The sequence below is a fragment of the Octodon degus genome, unplaced genomic scaffold (genome assembly GCF_000260255.1).
Source record: "Octodon degus isolate 3935 unplaced genomic scaffold, OctDeg1.0 scaffold00080, whole genome shotgun sequence".
Taxonomy (NCBI): domain Eukaryota; kingdom Metazoa; phylum Chordata; class Mammalia; order Rodentia; family Octodontidae; genus Octodon; species Octodon degus.
The window spans coordinates 3,472,530-3,491,777 of NW_004524656.1; the positions used below are offsets into that span (position 1 = coordinate 3,472,530).

A 19,248-nucleotide genomic window follows, 5' to 3' on the forward strand; every position below is an offset into this window, starting at 1 on the left:
GAGGACAACAATATGCAATGTATTAATCATTGTAACGGTCCTATTAACCAGTTTTGAAACTATCTCATGGCTATTTCTTTCTCAATAAAATTAATATATTAAAAAAACCCAAAAATAGACAAAGGATTTGAATGTACATGTGTTTAAGGAGGAGAAATAAATGGTCAACAGGCACAAGGAAAGATGTTCAATGTCATTAGCCATAAGGAATTACAAATCGAAACCACTTCTCACAAGGATAGTTATAATCAAAAGACAGAAATAAATGTTGGATAGATATTTTAAAAAATGCAAACTTAATACATTGGTAATGCGAACACAAATGGGTATGGTCACTCTAGAAAATAATTTTGTTAGTGTCTCATGAAGTGAAACATAGAATTACCATATGGTCCAGAAACTCCAATTCTAAGTGATGCCTGTTGTGGTTTGAGTGTATTTGTCCCCCTAAAGCTTCATGCAATCACTGAAGTGCATTCTACAGCTTGAATAATTAATGATCAAAGGATAGGAGTATGGGTCTGAGTATTGCTGGGATTAAGGCTGGAGTACTGCTGGAATTATGGCTGTGAATGCTATAACCAGCCTGAGGTAGATAGCCTGAATGTAACACAAGAGAGGCAAGAGACAGACTTCCTCTCTGTAGCCATGGTTGCTGTTACTCCTCCCTTGTGCTCTTGCTGTCTTGTTGTCTTCTGCCGCTATGAACTGCTGCTCTCTGCCATGTGCCAGTCTGCCTTGGAGCTAGCTGAGTATAGACTGAAACCTCCAGTGACTGCGAGCTAAATAAACCTCTCTTTCCTTCACTTTGGGTGTCAGGTGTTTGTCCCAGCAACGAGAGAAGAGTAACTGAGACAATGCCTAATAAAAAACTAAAACAATGCCTCCCCCCATCCAAACTGCACACTGCACCTAAAAGTTCGTAGCAGCACTACTCAGAATAGCCAAAGAGTAGAAACCATCTGAATGACCACCAACTAATGGGTAGTGTCATCCTTACAAGAAAATACTATTCAGTCATTCAAAAGTATTGATGCAAGCACAGTGGTACACACCCATAATCCTAGCACTGTGTACCGGAAGCAGAGGAACTGTGAAGTCAAGCCCAGAGTGGGTGACAAATCAGTCTTACGTAGCAAGACTGTCTCAAAAAAAAAAAAAATTGAAGTATTGATATATTGATATATGCTGCAGCCTGGATGAAAACAGAAAGCATTATATTGTTTTTCAAAGTCATAAAGGTCCATGCATATATGGTTCCCTTTATATAAAATGAGTAAACAGAAATACATTAGTGGTTACCATGGCTAGAAGAAGAAAAGGAATACCAAAGGATGTGGAGTTTCATAAAGGGGTGCTGAAAATACTTAGAATTAGGAAGTACTAAAAAAAATTTAAAAAAAGGAATTAGGAAGTAATACTGACCACTGTATGGCCTTGTGAATCTACTAAAAGCCCCAGAGGTATATGATCTTAACAAGGACAAATTTTTATAAAGATAGCTAGGCTGGTACACACCTGTAAATCCATCACTCTGGGAGGCTGAAGCTAGATATTCCCAAGTTTGAGCCCAACCAGGGCAGTTTAGCAAGATCCTGTCTCAAAATAAATTTGGAAAAGATCTAGGCACTCTCTGAAAAAGAGTGGTATTCTTTTGTGGTGCTCTTCACTACCACAAAAAACGTGAATTTTTATGATTATATAAATTATGCATAAACTAAGTGCTAATGTACTAGTATTAATATTAATTCAAAGGATACTATAATTTTAATTTGTAAATGTTTGGGCTTTATTGCTGGACTTGAAAGCTATAAGCATTAGATGCTTATTCCTGGTTTTCTATTTGCATACATTTAGTAATATAATGAAAATAATTTGTCAATAGTTTTGTTTTGGTCTGTTATGGCCACCAAAGTCTCACCTAGAAGCCTACAACCCTGAGGCAATTACTGAGCCTTTCCACTATCTCTGAGTAACATTACAGACTTTAAATTAGCATAATGAAGAGGTTAAAAAATGGGTTTTCAGTAGTGAAATTAGTGGCTGATCAGTCAGAATCATGAAGTACAAATGGGCTCCCACCAAGGAGGCCAGTGGCATTCAAGAGATAGTGATGGCCTTCCAATTCTAAAGACTCCACGCTGCAATGAGCAGTGTGTAACCACTTAGGAAGGCCCGTTACATGAACTGCTAAGTATCATGCCTCAGGTTTGTCAAAACCTTGCAGTTCTGCTTATCTGACAGCAGCTGAAAGGGTAACAGACAACAGGGGTCAGCAAACTTTATAAGGGTACAGAGTGGACATTTTATGTGTAGTGGCTACGCCGCCTCTTTGTAGCTCTTCAGTTCTCCTACTATGGTAGGAAAGCAGCCAGAAATCATACACAAGCAAAAGCAGGGAAATGGCCCAGTGCTTGGCTGTGCTTATTCTAGAACTCGGTCTGTATCGTGCAGTGTGTGTGGGGGGTTAACGTCCTCTGGAAGGACACCGAAGGGACTTCAGCAAGCCTGCAGATCATGTTCTTGTTTACTGATACACATTTGTGCAAGAAATGCCTGAGCCTGGCTTGAACCACTATCTGATAGTGAGGTTGAAGGGAGCAGCTAACCCACACCAAGCTTAAACTTCTGGGCCAATGTTATTTGCCAGAAAAAAAAAAATTAACAGTAGTATAGCATAGGTACATCAATAGGTGATGGAGCAACCTCATTGCTACTTTAACAGCCCTGCCATTTTGCTATCGTCTATTAAGACAAGTAAGACAATTTCATGTCAAAAAGCAAGGATTGAAAATTAAATTTGAGATAAGAAAACTCAAGGATATCAAATGCAATGCACATGTAAAGTCAGAGTCAGTCTAACAGAGCACCATAAAGTTATAAAGACCCAGGTACCCACTCTGGTCTAAAGCCCTGTTGGCTGACTTCACATGAACTGAAAAAGTAATTTGCAAAAGATTAAAATCATTTGTAGCACTGGAAGGAAGCAAAAGAGTGAAACACCTAAAACCAATGGCCTGCGGTTTTCACATTGGTTCCTTGATTTTCTAAATTTGATTTGAATCCAACTAACATTGAAGCTAGCCGAAATTCCCCAACCCTGGGCAGCTGTAAAGCTAAGTAGATCAGATCAACAGCCATGCTTGGAGGCTTCAACACTCCTGCTGGAAGGGTTAACTGATCAAGGCCCATTCTGTTTATCTGTGTGTGGTTCAGTAGTGTAATATAATAAAAAGAAGAAAAGCACTGCTTTACCACCACTGCCAGTCGCATTTCTTCTCTCATCAGGTCATCCTCTGAGAAGTGTTCTGCTGGCTGTATCCAGACTGTTGGGCAAATCCACCAGAGCAGTTTTCCAAACTTGCTGGTTCCCCTAAGGCACCCTAAGGCTGCTCAGAGGAAAAGTGCATCTGGGCCCTGCAGCCTGCATTTGTAACAGCGATCCCTGCATAACGCTGCTGCAGATGCTCCTAAGTCCACTGGCAAGCACGTTCAGTTGGTGGTCTACCACATCAAGTTTGGAGCCCCTGATCTTGGAACTTGGAAGCCTGTCCATGTGCAGGAGAGAGAAGCCAAAACATAACTCCAGCTTCTCTAACAAGAACAGATACAGTTGACATATAGAGAGATGACAGTTGACTGACTATAATGTATCAGTAATGTGATATTCCCTCACCAAATTAGAAAACAAGTCTACCAGTATACGCTTTTTAAGTAAGATTTTTTTTAAGTGGCATGCATTCTACTTCACTGCACATCTGCTGTGCTGGGTATTATGTAAGACCTTGGGTACTGTATCAGCAAAGATCAAACCAGACATGTCCCCTCATCTTATCAGCAATAAAGAAGTAATAAAAACTCACTGCAGGACTCTAAACAGCTGTTAGATTGGAATGGAGGACACAGACGTCTCCAACAGAGAGGTAACTTAAACCCATGAGTGTGAGGTCTAGGAATAATGCGGTAAGCAAAGTGTGCAGCAGACATCTATCTACCTGGCCCCAACTAAGGCCAGAAAGGAGGGTGAACCAGGAGTTCAGTTGCTATGTTTTAGAATTGAGAAATACAATCCATAGACTAACTCTAGGCCAAGAAACTCAAGCAGAAAAGGCCTGAGACCATGGAGAACCAGACACGAGGTGTTAAAGCGACAGTGAAACTCAAGATTATCCAACGCAAGGTGATGAGACGCCAGTGCTTGGGGCTTGATTCCCACCTGTGTATTCTCTTCACTCCAGCCTGCCCAAGACAATTCAAGCATGCTTGTGTTCTCAAGCTGCTCTGTGAGTATGCAGGCATGTGGGTACGAGCATGTATACAGGTATGTGTGTAAGACAAAGACAGCCAGGTGAGACAGGGATGAGCCAATATCTGAAAGTCAGGGCAAACACCTGAGAAGAAACAGTGCTGCAGTCTAATGGCTTTAAAAGATTACACAAGAGACATAATAGGGAATGCCTCTTGCCTCTGGCCACCCATCTCTTCTCATTCTGACCTTCTTCAATGCTTTCCCTGCTGGAGAGGTCCTCTTCTGACCCTAGCATCCTACCAAGATGGCTGATCCATGGTACTTTCCCCTAGCCTGCTACCAAAGATAGAAATAAAGGAAAACCTAAGAGCAGTGTCACAAACCTGTCATTGCAGCATCAGGAGGAAAGCATTGCATCTCATTTCAACCCCTAAGGTTACCAGTGGTCTTTAGCAATGCCTAAGTTGAGGAAATAGCCATCACCTGCAGCCCCAAGAACACAGACCCAATAAGCTCTTTGTAGAACCTTTCTTCCTTCCTTTCTACCAGGGTAATAAGGACTGAACTCAATACAGCTGCACAGCAACTCCTGTTAAATAATCAACTCTGGTTTTAAGTGAGCAAAGCCCTGCAGCATCTGGCTGCAACACATCAAGCCAAGGGGAAGATTTTCCCAAAGGCTGAGAGGTAAGCTACTTACTGACAGCTGGAAGCTTAATTACTGCTTTTCTTAGAGCATTAACTCACACTAGCCAATGACTGCACATCCTATTAGCCATGTAAGTTAATGTGTCCAAAAATCTCAAAGAAATGGTATAAATTAAAAGAAAATCAGCCAGTAGGATTTAAAAAAACAAAAAACAAAAAATACCACTGAGCACCAACTGTCTTCTCTAGTGTTTGTTTATTTGTTTGATTTTTAGTGCTGGGAATAGAATCCACAGCCCCATGCTATGCTATGCAAAAACTCTACTAGTGGGCTATACCCCAACCTGTTTCTGTGCTGTCCAGGAGGCCTGGGTACCAGGAGATACTCTAAGTGTTTGTCCAGGGCATCTCTACTCCTCCAAACTCTAGCACCTTCCAAGCTCTTTGGAAATGCTCACTCATGCCTAGAATCCAGTGAATCGCGTTCTGCTATGTGAACTCACTTATTGGCCACAAGATGATGCCAAGCCTCACAAAGGAGATTCTCAAGCAGTTGAGTGCATTCTCTCCCGTGTTCTACTTACCACCACCTTTGTAGCAAACATGTACTTGTCCCGAAGCTGAAAGTCTCTCACTTCTTCGAGGATGACTTCCTGGTTTTCCCGGGATTGGAAGAAGTCTGTACTTCTGAAAACTGTGGAATAGCCAGAGGGCTCATGTCGTTCAATATAGATGGTGTTCGGTTTGTCATAGGGATCAATTCCCCTGGAATAACAGAAAAGTATAATCATTTCCACAGTTAAACATCCGAAGCACAGCCGCCATGGTGCAAGCTACCAATGATATTCTCCATGCCTTATACATAACCCTTTGGCTGCTCCTGGGCTCAGCACAGAAGAGGAACTGCCCCACTCACAGCATTCTGTGTTGCTACTGGGGTTTGGAAAGCATCCTGGCATTAGCTCAAAGCAAGCTCTGGCCCTGCTTAAGAAAAATAAAAAGCAGAAAAAGCACAAGGTAGAATGTTTCTGAATAAAGAAACTATAGACTCCTCCAGCCATCGGCAAGTTTCTAGCCTCAAGCCATGAACTTCAGCAGAATGAAGGAACATTTTCTACTCCATCCGCAGAAGTACAGCACTAGGAGAAGCCACGTAAGGAACATCTGAGGTAGCCATCCCACAGATCCTGCCTATCAGTCCCTGGTGAACGCGATAGATCCGCGACATCTGGAGTCAGCTGTCAGTGCATTTTGCTCCATGAGGTCGCTTCACAAACTTTCTCATACTCTGGTGTCCTTTATGTCCCTCAGAAAGGAAGGGCACATTTCTCCCTCTGAGTTTTTGCAAAAACAACACGGCTCTGAGGGGTGGAGATGCCTCTGAGCATGCTGATACTCTCACCTAAATTTTCCTCTCCTCTGAGGTCAAGATGGAGTCCTCACCAGCCAGCAGCCAACCCTCAGTGCCCCCTTGCCTCCCCCAACACCAGCGAAGCATCTGCGCACTGTTCACTTCAGGCATTTTGTGAATTTTAATTTTCACAGTAACATAAAACCACTCAGGTTGGGTGAATTTGGAAGAGGTATAATTATTTTATATAGTGGTGTTTTTTTGCATGTATTTGTTTGAAGCAATGCTCTTGTACTGAACGCATGGACTATAATTACAGATGCTAATCCAAAATGCAAATGTAGAATGAATGATATGGGTCACCCTAGCTTGGCAAAAAAACTCTGAGCCCTAAAAGGCCCAGCCAGCAGCTAGAAGGATGACAGATTTGCCCAGGGTTGTGTTGTTGTTGTTGTTGTTGTTGTTGTTGTTGTTTTTGGCCGGCTCAGCCCACCCTGAGGGCAGGGATGGTGTGGCATGTGGTACTGGGGAATCATACCACAGTCCCCTGCACCTGCCTAAGCTTGCCTACGCAGGTGCTTTAGAATGCTGAGCTATCTCGCCAGCCCCTTGCCCAGGTTTGCTGACGTCAGAACACCCAGGTTGGGCAAACCCATCAGCATATGGGGAAAATAACTGGGTAGTCAGGAAAAAAGACTTACAGTGAGCATGCAGAGGGATGTCTGGGGGAGAAAAAGAGGCCTCGCTTCTGCCATGCCCTATACCAAATCCAACATATACGACAATGCTCCGAATAATGCAGGTGATAATTTCAAACTCCTTCCAAGATAAGGCACACTGTGAGACTGTCAAGAGTGTGTTCAAGCCCAAATTGAAAAAGGAAAGGAGAGCAGAAGGAAGGAAGGTAAGAAATAGAAAGAGAAGGCTCTTTATAACAGAGGAACTTTTGCCCTCCCATCTGGAGTCTGCACGGGGCAGCGAAGACAGCAACAGCCTGGGCCCTGATATGGGAGAAATCTATTCTCCATCATCAGATGATCGCTGTGTGGGTGAGTGGTGGCATGTTCCCTTCTTTTCCACAATTAGAAGTACTGATTAAAGTACTTCCTTTAGCCTAGAGGATATGCAAATTCAAATGAGGCTTCTGGGTATTTTTTAAGAGGCAGAGAGGAAGGAACCTTTCTTGAGATATTTTGAGAGCAATGCATCTCTTATTATTCCTTCTAAGTCAAAAGAGGGAGTCATCACAGAGACAGAGAGAATTGTGACTTCCATCCCCATCTCCTCCGTGACCCACACCGGGGCCTTCTAGGTCTGTGAGCTGCTCCACACACAAATTCCTCTGTGCCATCACCTCCCTTGCCTTCTGACCACCTAGGGCCCAGAACAGGCTTCCTTTCCCTTCTCTCTGCCCTCGATTGGGAAGTTCTGATCCTTGTTCTTCCTGTGAGTGCAATCATGGGTGCTCAACTCCTCACCTCCAAGCCCCAGGGATGCTGTGTCGGGCATCCTTGAGTCCCTCCCCCACAGTGTCCTGTCTGCTGCTGCTGCCTTGTCTTGCCAATCTCCAGCTCTGGACAACACAAATTACTGGTTGAACAAACATCGATTATTGCTCTCAGACAGACCGGATTATACTTTCATCTACAATGGGGAAATCTAGAGGAGAAACACCTAAATAACCTGAAATCCCAATGAAAGACATATAACTGCTCAATATGAAAGAGCCATCCCTTCTTCTATGACACATGCTGTGTGTTCAGAAGATAAAATAAACAAATTCCTAAACTTGAATTGCCTGTACATAGCAGTCCTGCTGGTTTGCCAGCTTAACATATAGTTCTGTAAACTCATAGAAGATCAACCTGTCCTTCTAAAAAAGTCAAATAAAGGGGCCAGGGAGATGGCTCAGTGGAATAAGCGCTTCCCTGGCAAGTGCAAGGGCCTCAGTTCAATCCCTGGTTCCACAAAAACAAAACAAAATAAAGTCAAATAAAGCAAAAGAAATTTCTAATAGTATTCCTTGATGGAAGTTGTCCTAAGATGACGCTATGCTTATAATTTTGTTTGGCTCCCAAAACATCCACCCTCTGTTACGTAGGATGTCCCTGGGTGTTAGAAGATGCTGCAGGGCTCCTCCCTTTACTTCCTGCATTTTAACATCTTTAGTTACTAAAGAAGTAATAGCAGCTGGATTCATTCAACTTTAAACACAGTGATAAAGGAAACACAGACGGTACCTACCTCTTGTGGGGTCACTGCATTTAATATGGACTAATGCTACATGTAAAAGTCAAAAGACAGATGAAAATCTGACAAACGTACACACATAGCCTGTTTCATAGCTAAAGAGCTAATCTCAAATATATAAAGAGCTCCTGGAAATCAATAATACAAAGACTGAAAAATCAGATTTAAAAAAGGGAAAAGAACATGAACAGGTATGTAACAGAAAATGACCCTTAAGCAGGAGAAAAGATGCTTAAAATCATTCACTAGGAGAAAAGTGCTAATTAAAGCTACAAGGAGATACTATTCCTTACCTAATAGCTTTGGAGAAAGGGGACATGATTAAGTGCAAACTTGATACTTTCCATGAAAAATGTGGCAATGCTCACCAAAGTTGCAGTTTCGCTAGAGATAAATGCATACAAAAACAACACAAACCCACGCCCTTGGAGGGCTCTCACTTACTGAAGAAAGTCAATTAATGTGCATAATAAATGTATATTCAAATGTAATAAAGAACTGTACAAAGAACAGAACACACAGTACACATAAATAAAAGGGTAATAGTTGCAGTTTCGAGTAGGAGCCTTAGTAATGTTAATCAAACTACTTGAGATATCACCTCACTCACACTGCAATAGCTACTACCAAAAAGACAAGAGACAGGGGCTGGGGAGATGGTTCAGCTGCATAAGTGCCTGCCTGGCAAGCATAAGGTCCTAAGTTCAATCCCTGGTATGAAAAAAAAAAAAAAAGACAAGAAAGAGTAGAGCGCGGAGAAGACATGAAGAGGAGAGAGCTCGAGCACCCTATGGAAATGCAGACTGGTGTGCAGTCATGGGAGACAGTAAGGAGAATCAAAAAAAATTACAAATTGAACAAGTATCTGTCTTCTGGATATATGCCCTAGAAGAAATAAAACCACCCCTTCTACAGACGTCTGCCTGCCCATGGTCACTGTGGCATTATTCACACTGGGCAAGATATGAAAACAACTCGTAAGCCTATCAGCACCCAAATGGGAAAAGAAAGCATGGTGTATAGATTTCATGAACTATTATTCAACCTTTAAAAAGGAGGAGCCATTTGCAACAACATGGATAGACCTAGAAGATATTATGCTAAGGAAATAAGCCAGACACACAAAGAAAAACACTTCCCAGTTACATGTAGAACAAAAGAACAAAATATACAGAAATAAGAAATAAAGAAATAAGACAGGGTGGGAGTGGGAGGAGGACAGAGCCCCTCCTCTGGCCTCTCATCTAGTCAGTTAATGCTGTGCTTGCTGCACAGAGTGTGTTTTGAACACTCTTTTCCTGTCTCTAAACTGCATTTTCCTTAAGAGCTATATCCATAAATTATTCAACTTCTTACACCCTAAGGTATCTTGGAGATTTTATACTTAAGAGAAGACACTGAAAAAATGCTATGAATGAACAAATGCTTTAGTTTTATGTAGAGAATCCCCCATTATGATGCTCTAGATATAAAGGTCTTTAATAACTTTATAACATACAAAAGCCAAGATACCCCTGGGTTCCCTGACAGAGGAAAAAAATGCAAGAGTTCTACTTATAAATCTTTGCTCTGGAAAATTTATTTTCTCAGCAAATGCTACATATTTCAGGCTTAGACTAAAGACCTATCCACCACAAAAGAGCTAAAACTGGAGAGAGGGGCTTATGTAAGTCAAGATTTCCTAGACAACACAACTTACCAAGAAAAGGACTTCACGTGCTCCTGAATCATGATCCAGGTCTGGCCAAAATCATCAGACTTCCATAGCTGCAAAGACCAAACAATAAGAAGGGGGCATGATGCGAGAACTGTGTACAATCTGAAAGGTAGCACCGTCCGTCCAACACCTACTGAGATCCTGTCCCCACACTGTCTGTGAAGACAGGCACTCAGATGGCCAAAGCCAGCTCAGGCATTCCACAGCCAACAGGATCATGCATGGCACGACAGAGCTGTACCTTTGCATTTTGCTTTAGTCACAAGGCTTTCAGCTGAAACCAGAAGGAAAAATGACCAGCTTACCCTCCACTTAGGTATTATCAGAAATGATATTTCTCTCAATAGTAACCCCACTACCTGAGGGTTACTCTTGAGTAACTGGGAAATAGCATCCTTAAAAATTTGTAATGAGCAGCAGAATTATGCACAATACCCAAATTGTGGAAGCAGTCAAAGCGCCCATCACAGGGTAAATGAATAAGCAAAATGCAATCTCTACATACAATGTCATTCAGCCTCAAAGAGGGACACACTGACACATGCTACTGGGCACATGAACCCTGAAGGCATCATCCCAAGTTAAACAAGCCACTTGCAAAAAGACCAATTATGTATGATTCCACTTGATGTAGCTACAGTAGTGAAAATTATAGACAGAATGTTGAATGGTAGTTAACAGGGTCTGAAGGAAAGTAGAATAGGAGGTAAGTACTTAATGAGCATAGCGTTTTAGTTCTCCAAGATGAAAGAAGTTTTGGAGATGGGTGGTAGTAGTGCCGCACCATGGGATGAATGGACTTAAACCACTGAACTGCACATTTAAAAATGGTTGAGACAGTAAATTTTACTTCATAGGTATTTCACCACAATAATAAATAACGAAGAAGAATAAAAATGATGGGCAAGGATACAGGGTGGTGGTAAAGCCCTTGCCTCACATACACGAGCCCCTGGACTTAATTCCTGGCACCAAGACAAAAATAAAAACCATAATGAGCCTTGGTCATTAAAGCTGTCTACACAGGACACTAAGGACCCTGGCTAAGTACAGAATACCAAAGGGAATAAACTGTGCAGACTTGGCCATGAGTAATTAACTTGCTAGTCTTTGCCAAAGTCCCTCAACCTCAACAGATGAGACCCCAGGGCTCTGCAGGCCCTAGTAAACATGTATTAAGAAGCAGGAGACCAAAAATAACAATAATCAACCTCTGCTGACCCAGTACATATAAGTTTAGGATACTCCCTAAGGCAAGCAAAGGTAAACAGATCTACAAAGCAAAAGAAATGTTCCAATGCTCTTCTCAACAAAAACATTCAGGATTCACTACTAATCCAATCACACAAGGTCTACTGGCTTCCTAGGTTTATGTCCATCCAAGGCTCTTGATATAGCAAGTTTTGACTCTGAGATATAAATCTTCCTCAGGATCTCTTTTCACTTATCAAGGTTCCTTTGTACCTGGTCAAGAAGAATAATAAATGCATTTCTGTTGTACACTCAGGCATCTACACTCATGCCAAGGACAAATATCAGAGCTAATGGTAACTTCAAGGAAATGGCAGGCAAAAATGTGTAAGGGAAGGGCTAAAGGGTAGCTCAATAGTAGAGCACTTGCCTACATACCTCAGGCCCTGGGTTCCATACTAGTACCATTAAAAAAAAATGTTTAAAAACAAGAGGTCACAGAAGAGCTCCAGACTAGAGTTCTCCACATGGCTCTCTGATTAAACCCCAAGGCCTTTGAGCCTTTGATGTGGCTTAGTAGCTAACAAAGATGCCTCTGCCTGGGGAAGGCCTGGTGTTCAACTCGAGGGCCTGCCAACCGCTAGGTACTGCGTGCCGGCTGGGACACAGACACACAGGACCAGGAGGATATTCTCTTCTTTAGCTGTGGTAAGTGAACTAGTAGCTACAAAGACTAAGCCTGAGAGCAGGAAGGCAGGAGGCAGGAGGTAAGGACACTCAGTGCACCCAGCACAGCGGAGTCGCAGGAGCTGCACCCGACAGGGCTTCAGAAGCTCTCTTACCTGCTTGTTAGGATGAGATCTGTCAAAGCCCAGAAGAAGGTTGGACGCTTTACTGTGGAGGAGGAGATCAGCAGCCCGGAATGGGATGGGGAAGCCATGAATGGTATTGCAAAAGTCAAATGTGATCCAGAGGTACTGGGCATAAGCATCCGCAAAGATGTACTGCAAGAGAAAACAGTCAAGCTCAGCGCAGTGCTTGGCCAGAACCACCCCACACTCCCCTAAGTTAAAGCACACGTATGTGGGAAGTGGGGTGCCAGGCCTTACGAGGCTTCCATGATGGCTTTCCCGCATCTCTCAGCAACACAAACATGCTGGCCATACCGACCAGGCTCAGTGAGGGAAAGGGTACAGTGACAGCCCAGGAGCGCCAGGGTGCAGGTGACAGCCACTGACTGAGCCTGGCGAATCAGGCAATGAAGCTGGTCAAGTCTGTTTGTCCTTTCAACCGACTTGGCCACTCTCATCCTCTGGCAGGTCACGTAGTCACAATCAGAGTGAAGCTCCTGGCAGCTGGGACAGAGATACCCTGGTCTTCAGATGGCCTGAAACCAGTCAAGACTGTTGTCTCTCCTTGTGTCCTCTGAGCAGCTACAACAATGCCTCTCTGAAAAAATTGTTATAATCACACCTGGCGAAGAGATAAGCTACTCTACTATGCCAGGTGACCAGGCAACTCTGGGGACCAACGGAGCTGGCAGCTATGCTCTGAGGCACAGTAGGAAGCAGCTCTGGGGAGAAGAGGCCTTGCCGAATTTTGCTTCTGTGTGGCCCAGTGACTTACAACAAGTTTGGCAAGATAGCGGCTCCCTCAAGAGTTCTCTAGGGACAGGATCAAGACTGTTCAAATTAACAGGTGGGTCCTGCAGGCCCACAAGGGGCCAAACATGGGAGATGTCACCATGAAGAGCCAGGATCCTTTCCCTTAGCAGCTAGCCACCTGACGTGGAGGACAGGCAGGTCCACAGCTAGCTGCAATTCAATGTTAGATGAGAATGCACAGGCAGAGGCTTATGAGAACTTATCCAGCTTGATATACCAGAAATGACTGTACAAAAGAGATGGACACTGAAGAGCAGGCAAGACTTCTACAGGGAAGGAACACTCCATATCTAGGGCTGCTTAGGTGTGGTCAAAAGGAGGGGAATCAAACTATCAAGTGGGTCTGCTGAGAGCCTTCAAGGCCCGAGGAAATGATGGGGAAACATAGATGCTTGGAGGTCTTAAGTCCGCAGGAGAGACCTAGGGCCAGGCCTGTTCCCAGAAGAACCAGGGTGGCCCAGGGGATGAGGCTATGAATCAGAAACGAGGGCAACAGTGCTTAGCTCCACAACCAGTCAGTCATAGTCTAGAAGCCAAGCAATCTAAGCGAATCACCCCAAGGCCACTGCTCTAATTGACAACACCTGACCCAGATCAAACTCTGGCTCTGACTCCACATTCACTGAGTCAAACACTTTCATCTGCTGCTTCTTCCCCTCCACTTGCCCCAAATCCAGATCTGAAACTTCCCAGGGCCCATTTTGTGCATCCTTTCTCTTGTTTCTTCTCTAGCATTTACCGTAAATCTCCACACTGTAGAAGCTTAATGAAATCCAACCAAAAAAAAAGTAAATATTTTGAAAACAAAATCTATTCTAAGCAAATGCAATGTAACAAAAACAGTTATGATCCTTGGAGAATCATCATAATTTTTATCATGAAAGTATTCCCTAGAAATAGTCTCTTTTTCACTCTCAAATCATTTTGATTACTGGGGAGCAGAATAGATTCTCAGTTCAAAAAGAATGATTTCTCCAGAAATCCATTTCATGGCTTGCTGCAATCTTTCATTCGTGAATCAAGAAAAAAAAAATTATGCACCTAATCATAGAACTCATTTTCAGTGGGAGACAGTTACAGAGAACTGTGGCCTGGTTGGCCTCGTCTGAGCACAAGGGAGAAAGGCAGCAGGTTGCATTCACTTGGCAACACCCGGGGATGATGGCATGCGGAAGGTTCTAGAGAAAAGTCAACACAGTTGAGATCAGGCTGTTTAGCTGGCCACATACTAATGGACATGCCAGGCAGATAAATGTTGTGCTACTTTAATTGCTTGTACCCATGTTTGAGTGACTGAAAACAAGATAAGCCAAATGCTTAGGGCTCCTCTGCCTACTAGAGGCAACAGCCTTCTGCTGCCCCCGTGTTAAACTGACTCGATGTCTATCTTCCATCTTCACTCACCCCAAGCCAGGGTGACAAACTAGCAAGACCATGGTCCTGCAAGTAGTGCTTGGGTAGGGAATGATGAGTGGGCCAATTCCCCATCAGTGGTGCCTGGACAGGGCCAGTGTAGACTGGTTCACTACAATTATGTTTTACGATGGTACATGAAATTTGGGGGGAACACAGTCACTATGTCCCAAGCCCCAGGCTTTGTATGCATTACCTCATTCAGTCCAGTCAGAACTCACAGCAGCAACTCTCTGGGTAGTGCTGCTACACTCTCCTTTAATAATGAGAACACAGAAAGTGTGCATAGCTGGCAAGATGATCCCAGAGCAGGCAGCACTGACACCCATATCTAGCCAGGGCAGAGCCCCTCTCCGAGAGGCCCACAGTGCGTGCCTTCTTCCCCTAACCCAAAGGCAGCATTTCCTGAACTTAATCCAGAGGTCGCACAGGCACTGTTTAGCTCATTTGCGTGCTTCCTCTCCTAACCCACCATGACGTTTTCCCAGGAGCTTTCTCTGGCTGCGTCTGCTGCAGGGCTCCTCTGGTCCCGCTCCCCACTGCACACCAGCCATCTCAGACCTCGATTCTTCCTCACGGGTTCCTCTACCTGCCTCAGCCTCTGCCCTCGAATCCCATGTCTCCCCAGCCTTTACCGACCCGGCTTATCCTTCCACACGGCTGCACCTGCTGTCTCAAGAGCAATCACTGCATGCCTGCAAACCATTGTTTGGATGGTCTTTGTTCCGCACAAGCTCATAAATTGGAAGCTCGGTCCTCGGTGTGACAATGTTGAGGAGGCGGTGGAACACTTCATAGGTGGGGCCACATGCAGAGTAACTGGCTCTTTCAGGGCGCTACTCTCAGAAGGGCAACTGTTGTCCCTTCCTCCCCACTCTCTGGCTTCCTGTGCTTCCCCTCACGTTTCCCCATGAGGCCATCCATCACGACTGCATGCAGCCAAGGGAGCCTGCCTCAGAGGCCAAGGTGATGGGACCCATCTAAGATGTTCAGCCTCTGAAACCATGAGCCAAATAATACCTGTCTTCTTTATAAAGTACTCAGCCTTGGGTATGTTATTATAGCGATAGAAAATGGTTTAATACAACTTTCATAGCTACAGATTAAATCTGAATTTTTACTGAGATTCTACCTTCATTACCTTTGTTACCTTCTCAGCCATCTCCCCTTGCATGGGTGAGGATATTTCACTGGATTTTAAGCTGAATTCTTCAACACTTTCCCACCAAAATGCAGGTCTCCGGCCCCATGCCCAAGTTCCAAGCATGCTCTTGACTCACAGTCAGGGCTGGATTTTGACTACATTCCATCCCTTTAGTTTTCATTCTCAAGCAGCTATCCACCTATCAGTCATTCTCCTATTACCTCTTTTAAAATCTGAGTCTTCCTTCTTATTCCCAGGGCCATTAGTAGGGCCTTTGTTCCTGCTAGAGAGGGAGCAAATAAGAATCAGGCACTCTTTGGATTCATCTTGCATTCTTCTAGGGCCAGCAAAGTGGGAAATACATCAGTGTGGGAGGTTGGGGTAAGCAACTGAGGAGCTCCTTCGCCCACTGACTGCCTTCCCATGCCTCTCTACTCTTTCCCTTCCAACCCATTGAGCCTATTTCCAGGAGACACGCTTTCCTAAAAGACACAAGTTACATTCCTGCTCAAAGATTCTTCCGTGGCTTCCCAGTCCTCAAGGTAAAACTGAACTCTCTCCATGGCAAATAGGGGCTGGGTAGCCACTGTAGAGCAGCTCAGCGCAAACCCCCTGTCCCTGAGAAGCCATCTCCTGCACAGAAACTACATGCAGGCGCTCTAAGGAAGCCCATGTCTTCCTAAGCTAGATGGTACCCACCAACTCTTCTCCACCTCCTGACAGTTGGCGTCCATCCTGGTAGCTCTAGTCCTAATCCAAAGCACCCCATCAAGGCTGTACTCCTTTGCTCCAACTGCTCTTAAAAGCTCTACCTAGCAACAGGATCCACCCGTCAGGGTCACATGGCGCACCTTGCCATTACATGAGGCATCACACAAGCACATGGTAGGAAAGCACAGGTTTTCCCACCCTGCTGTTAAGCCTGGCTGTCAAGCTCACTGACTGCCAACTGCACGGTCTGCCAACACTGAGCCCTGCAGATGCTTCATAAACTGTGATCCCAGGAGCATCTTCACCTCCTCCCACTTCTCCAGCCCTGTTTACCAGCACTTAATATTCCAGAGGAGCCTCATTCTTTCCTCTGAAAATGCACACACTACACTACTGCAGAGGTAATGAACTGAGCTGCGGGATAAATCCATATGTTATCAACCAGCATAACTGACAGCCTCCAATTTTGAGTGCAGGAACCAAAGAGTATAGTGAGAGGGAGAAAAGGTGGAGCAGGCAATGAGGGAGAAAGGAAAACAGAACTATTTACAGCTGTACCTAAGACCAACCTCTGCCAAGGAAACGGCAGGCTCAGGTCTCACTTCCGCTAAGGCTGAGACCGTGAAGTCTCACTTCACTTCAGTGGTTCTTTTCAAAGAGGCCAGAACCTGTCAGGCACTGCCAGAACCTCTCAGGGCCTGCCAAGGGTGGTGGAACAGCCAGGTGGCTGAAGCGGCACTTGGGGACCAAGAAGAGGAAGTGAGACTGCGGGCCACATGAAAATAAACCTGGACACTCACGTGCCCAGCAACCACTCCACGGCCATCAAAAGCCAAAGCCGCAGACTGGAGCTGCCTCCTCCTCCTCTCCCTTCCACAGGCGCAGCTTCCCCTCAGCCTTCCTCGCGGATGCTGCCCCTCTGCCCTGACATTTTAACCCTCCAGAGCAGCTGCCGAGGTTAGTTTCAAGCGCTGACTGCTGGGGCTCTACCAGCCCTGCTATCAATAGGGAGGCACCAGCCCTGTGTTTATCCGGAAGTGGTAGGTCTGGTGAGGCAATCTGCCTTTCAAAGGACGAAGGTACAAGTCACAAATGCAATCAGCATAATAAGAATCATCACTTCCTTCCTGAGATGTCTCAGGAGGGTAACAGGTTTCTCCAGGGAGCTAGAAAGGTTCAAACAAAGTCTGCTTCCCTCCTCGACCTGCTCCAGGCCACAGGCCCAGCTGTATGGGGTTCTCTAAGAAGATAGCTTCATTGTTTGCCTCAGTTACTTTTCAGTTATCTGACACCCAAAATTAAGGAAGGAAAGGTTTATTTAGCTCTCAGTTAGTGGGAGTTTCAGCCCATACTCAGCTGGTTCCAAGGCAGAGTGGCACACGGCAAAAGGCAACTGTGCATGGCGGCAGAAAACAACAAAGAACAAAGGGAGGGGCAGTGGCTGCAGCTTCTAGCAAGCCTCTCTCCCCTCCTCACACTGTGAGGCAGATTACTCACCCAAGGTGGGATTAGCACTCACACCCATAATCCCAGCATTGGATCATAAATGAATCACAAACTCTAGAAGCCGACCCATGACTGCATGAGGCTTTGGGGGGACACCTAGACACAAACCATGACACTGTTCTCCTAACTACCCATATCCTCCAACTGTAAAGTGCAGCCAACACACCCACACACAAAATGCATCACTCTGCATGGCAGGCAGCCCTCAAGCTGCACTTGTGTGGCCTGTGCAGTCCCATCTCGCCATGCGACACCTGAACTCTTCTGTTGCAATCATCCCAGCATTCTTCTTCCCTGTGTCCCCAAGGCCACAGCCCCTATTGATCCCTGTGCATACCTAATACCCCAAGCCTCCTGTTCTCTGCCTGCACCAAACCCTCTGGGGTCCCGAGCAACATCCTTCCTGCCCTCGACTCTTCAGACTGAGAGCATGTGGTTGCTCGCCACAATCCGCAGCTATCAGGAAGGAAGATATAAGCCACTTGTAGGCATCTGTGCCCTGACGGTGGGAGGGGCCAGATGGAGCTGAAAAGGGAGAGCCGGAGCACTACACAGGGCAGCTTCAAGGTATGGCTACTGCCATGATTAGAGAGCTAACGTAGGAATTTAAGAGTCATAATGAAGATTAAAGATGGCGTGGCAAGGAGAGCAGTCCAAGTGTCACTTGCTTATTGCCAGGCAGGGTGGCACAACCATCAGTCAAGCCCTGGGGGGAGCTCCTCCCTTTTCAGGAATCCAGAGGAGAGTGAGCAGGGGAACCAGGCCACTGGTAGAGCCGGCAGGATCAAGTCTGACAGGCCCAGGGAGAGGTCAGGAGGTGAGGAGCCCTCAAACCATGTGCCCCACTGAGCCAATCCCGCCCACTGCTTTCTCTTTCCTTTCCTCTCAGGGGAATTCGCTCACTTACCCAGCAGTTAGGTAAGAGAGAGGGGTTGGTGCCTAACTGCAGCTTCACTCTCAGATCATTAGGCAGGATTGATGTGTAACCAGTATATACCAGTAATGACTATTCTGGTTCTTATTTTGTTAATTGTTCTGTACCAGTTAATAAATAGCTATCACTGGGGAAAGCCCAGAGTGGCTTTTCCTAAAGCTTTACAGGAAGGCCCCTACCCCAGAACCTCCTGCCAATTTAGCAACTAAAAGATTAATGCCTGGTCCACCAGGGGGCCTCCTGGAGGAAGCTCCCTCCAGATATGTCTGTTCTGATTGGTCAAGGCCTCAGCCACACCAGTTGCTAAATATTTTTTAATGCAGCCCCTGCTGGGAGACCACAGGCAACCTGAGAAGCCAGAAGTGGGGCTCTGGAAGAAGGGCCATGTGGGTCTCCTTCATTGAGCCCCTTCTGGATAAGCAAGTAGCAGCTCCCCTTATGTTAGAAAGCTTCTCCTACTAACAAGTGTT

The 19,248-nt window shown here is 45.2% G+C and overlaps 1 protein-coding gene across 1 annotated transcript in view; it reads right to left on the reverse strand.

Annotated features, from left to right (window-relative positions):
• The window catches only part of Sorl1 (sortilin related receptor 1), a 161,632-nt gene that overhangs the window by 116,205 nt on the left and 26,179 nt on the right, over positions 1-19,248 (reverse strand). The window contains exons 4-6 of the mRNA XM_023721085.1: positions 12,249-12,410; positions 10,198-10,265; positions 5,482-5,662 (exon numbers count right to left, since the gene is read on the reverse strand). Of these exons, the coding sequence (XP_023576853.1) occupies positions 5,482-5,662; positions 10,198-10,265; positions 12,249-12,410 (411 nt within the window). The remainder of the gene's footprint in view (positions 1-5,481; positions 5,663-10,197; positions 10,266-12,248; positions 12,411-19,248) is intronic.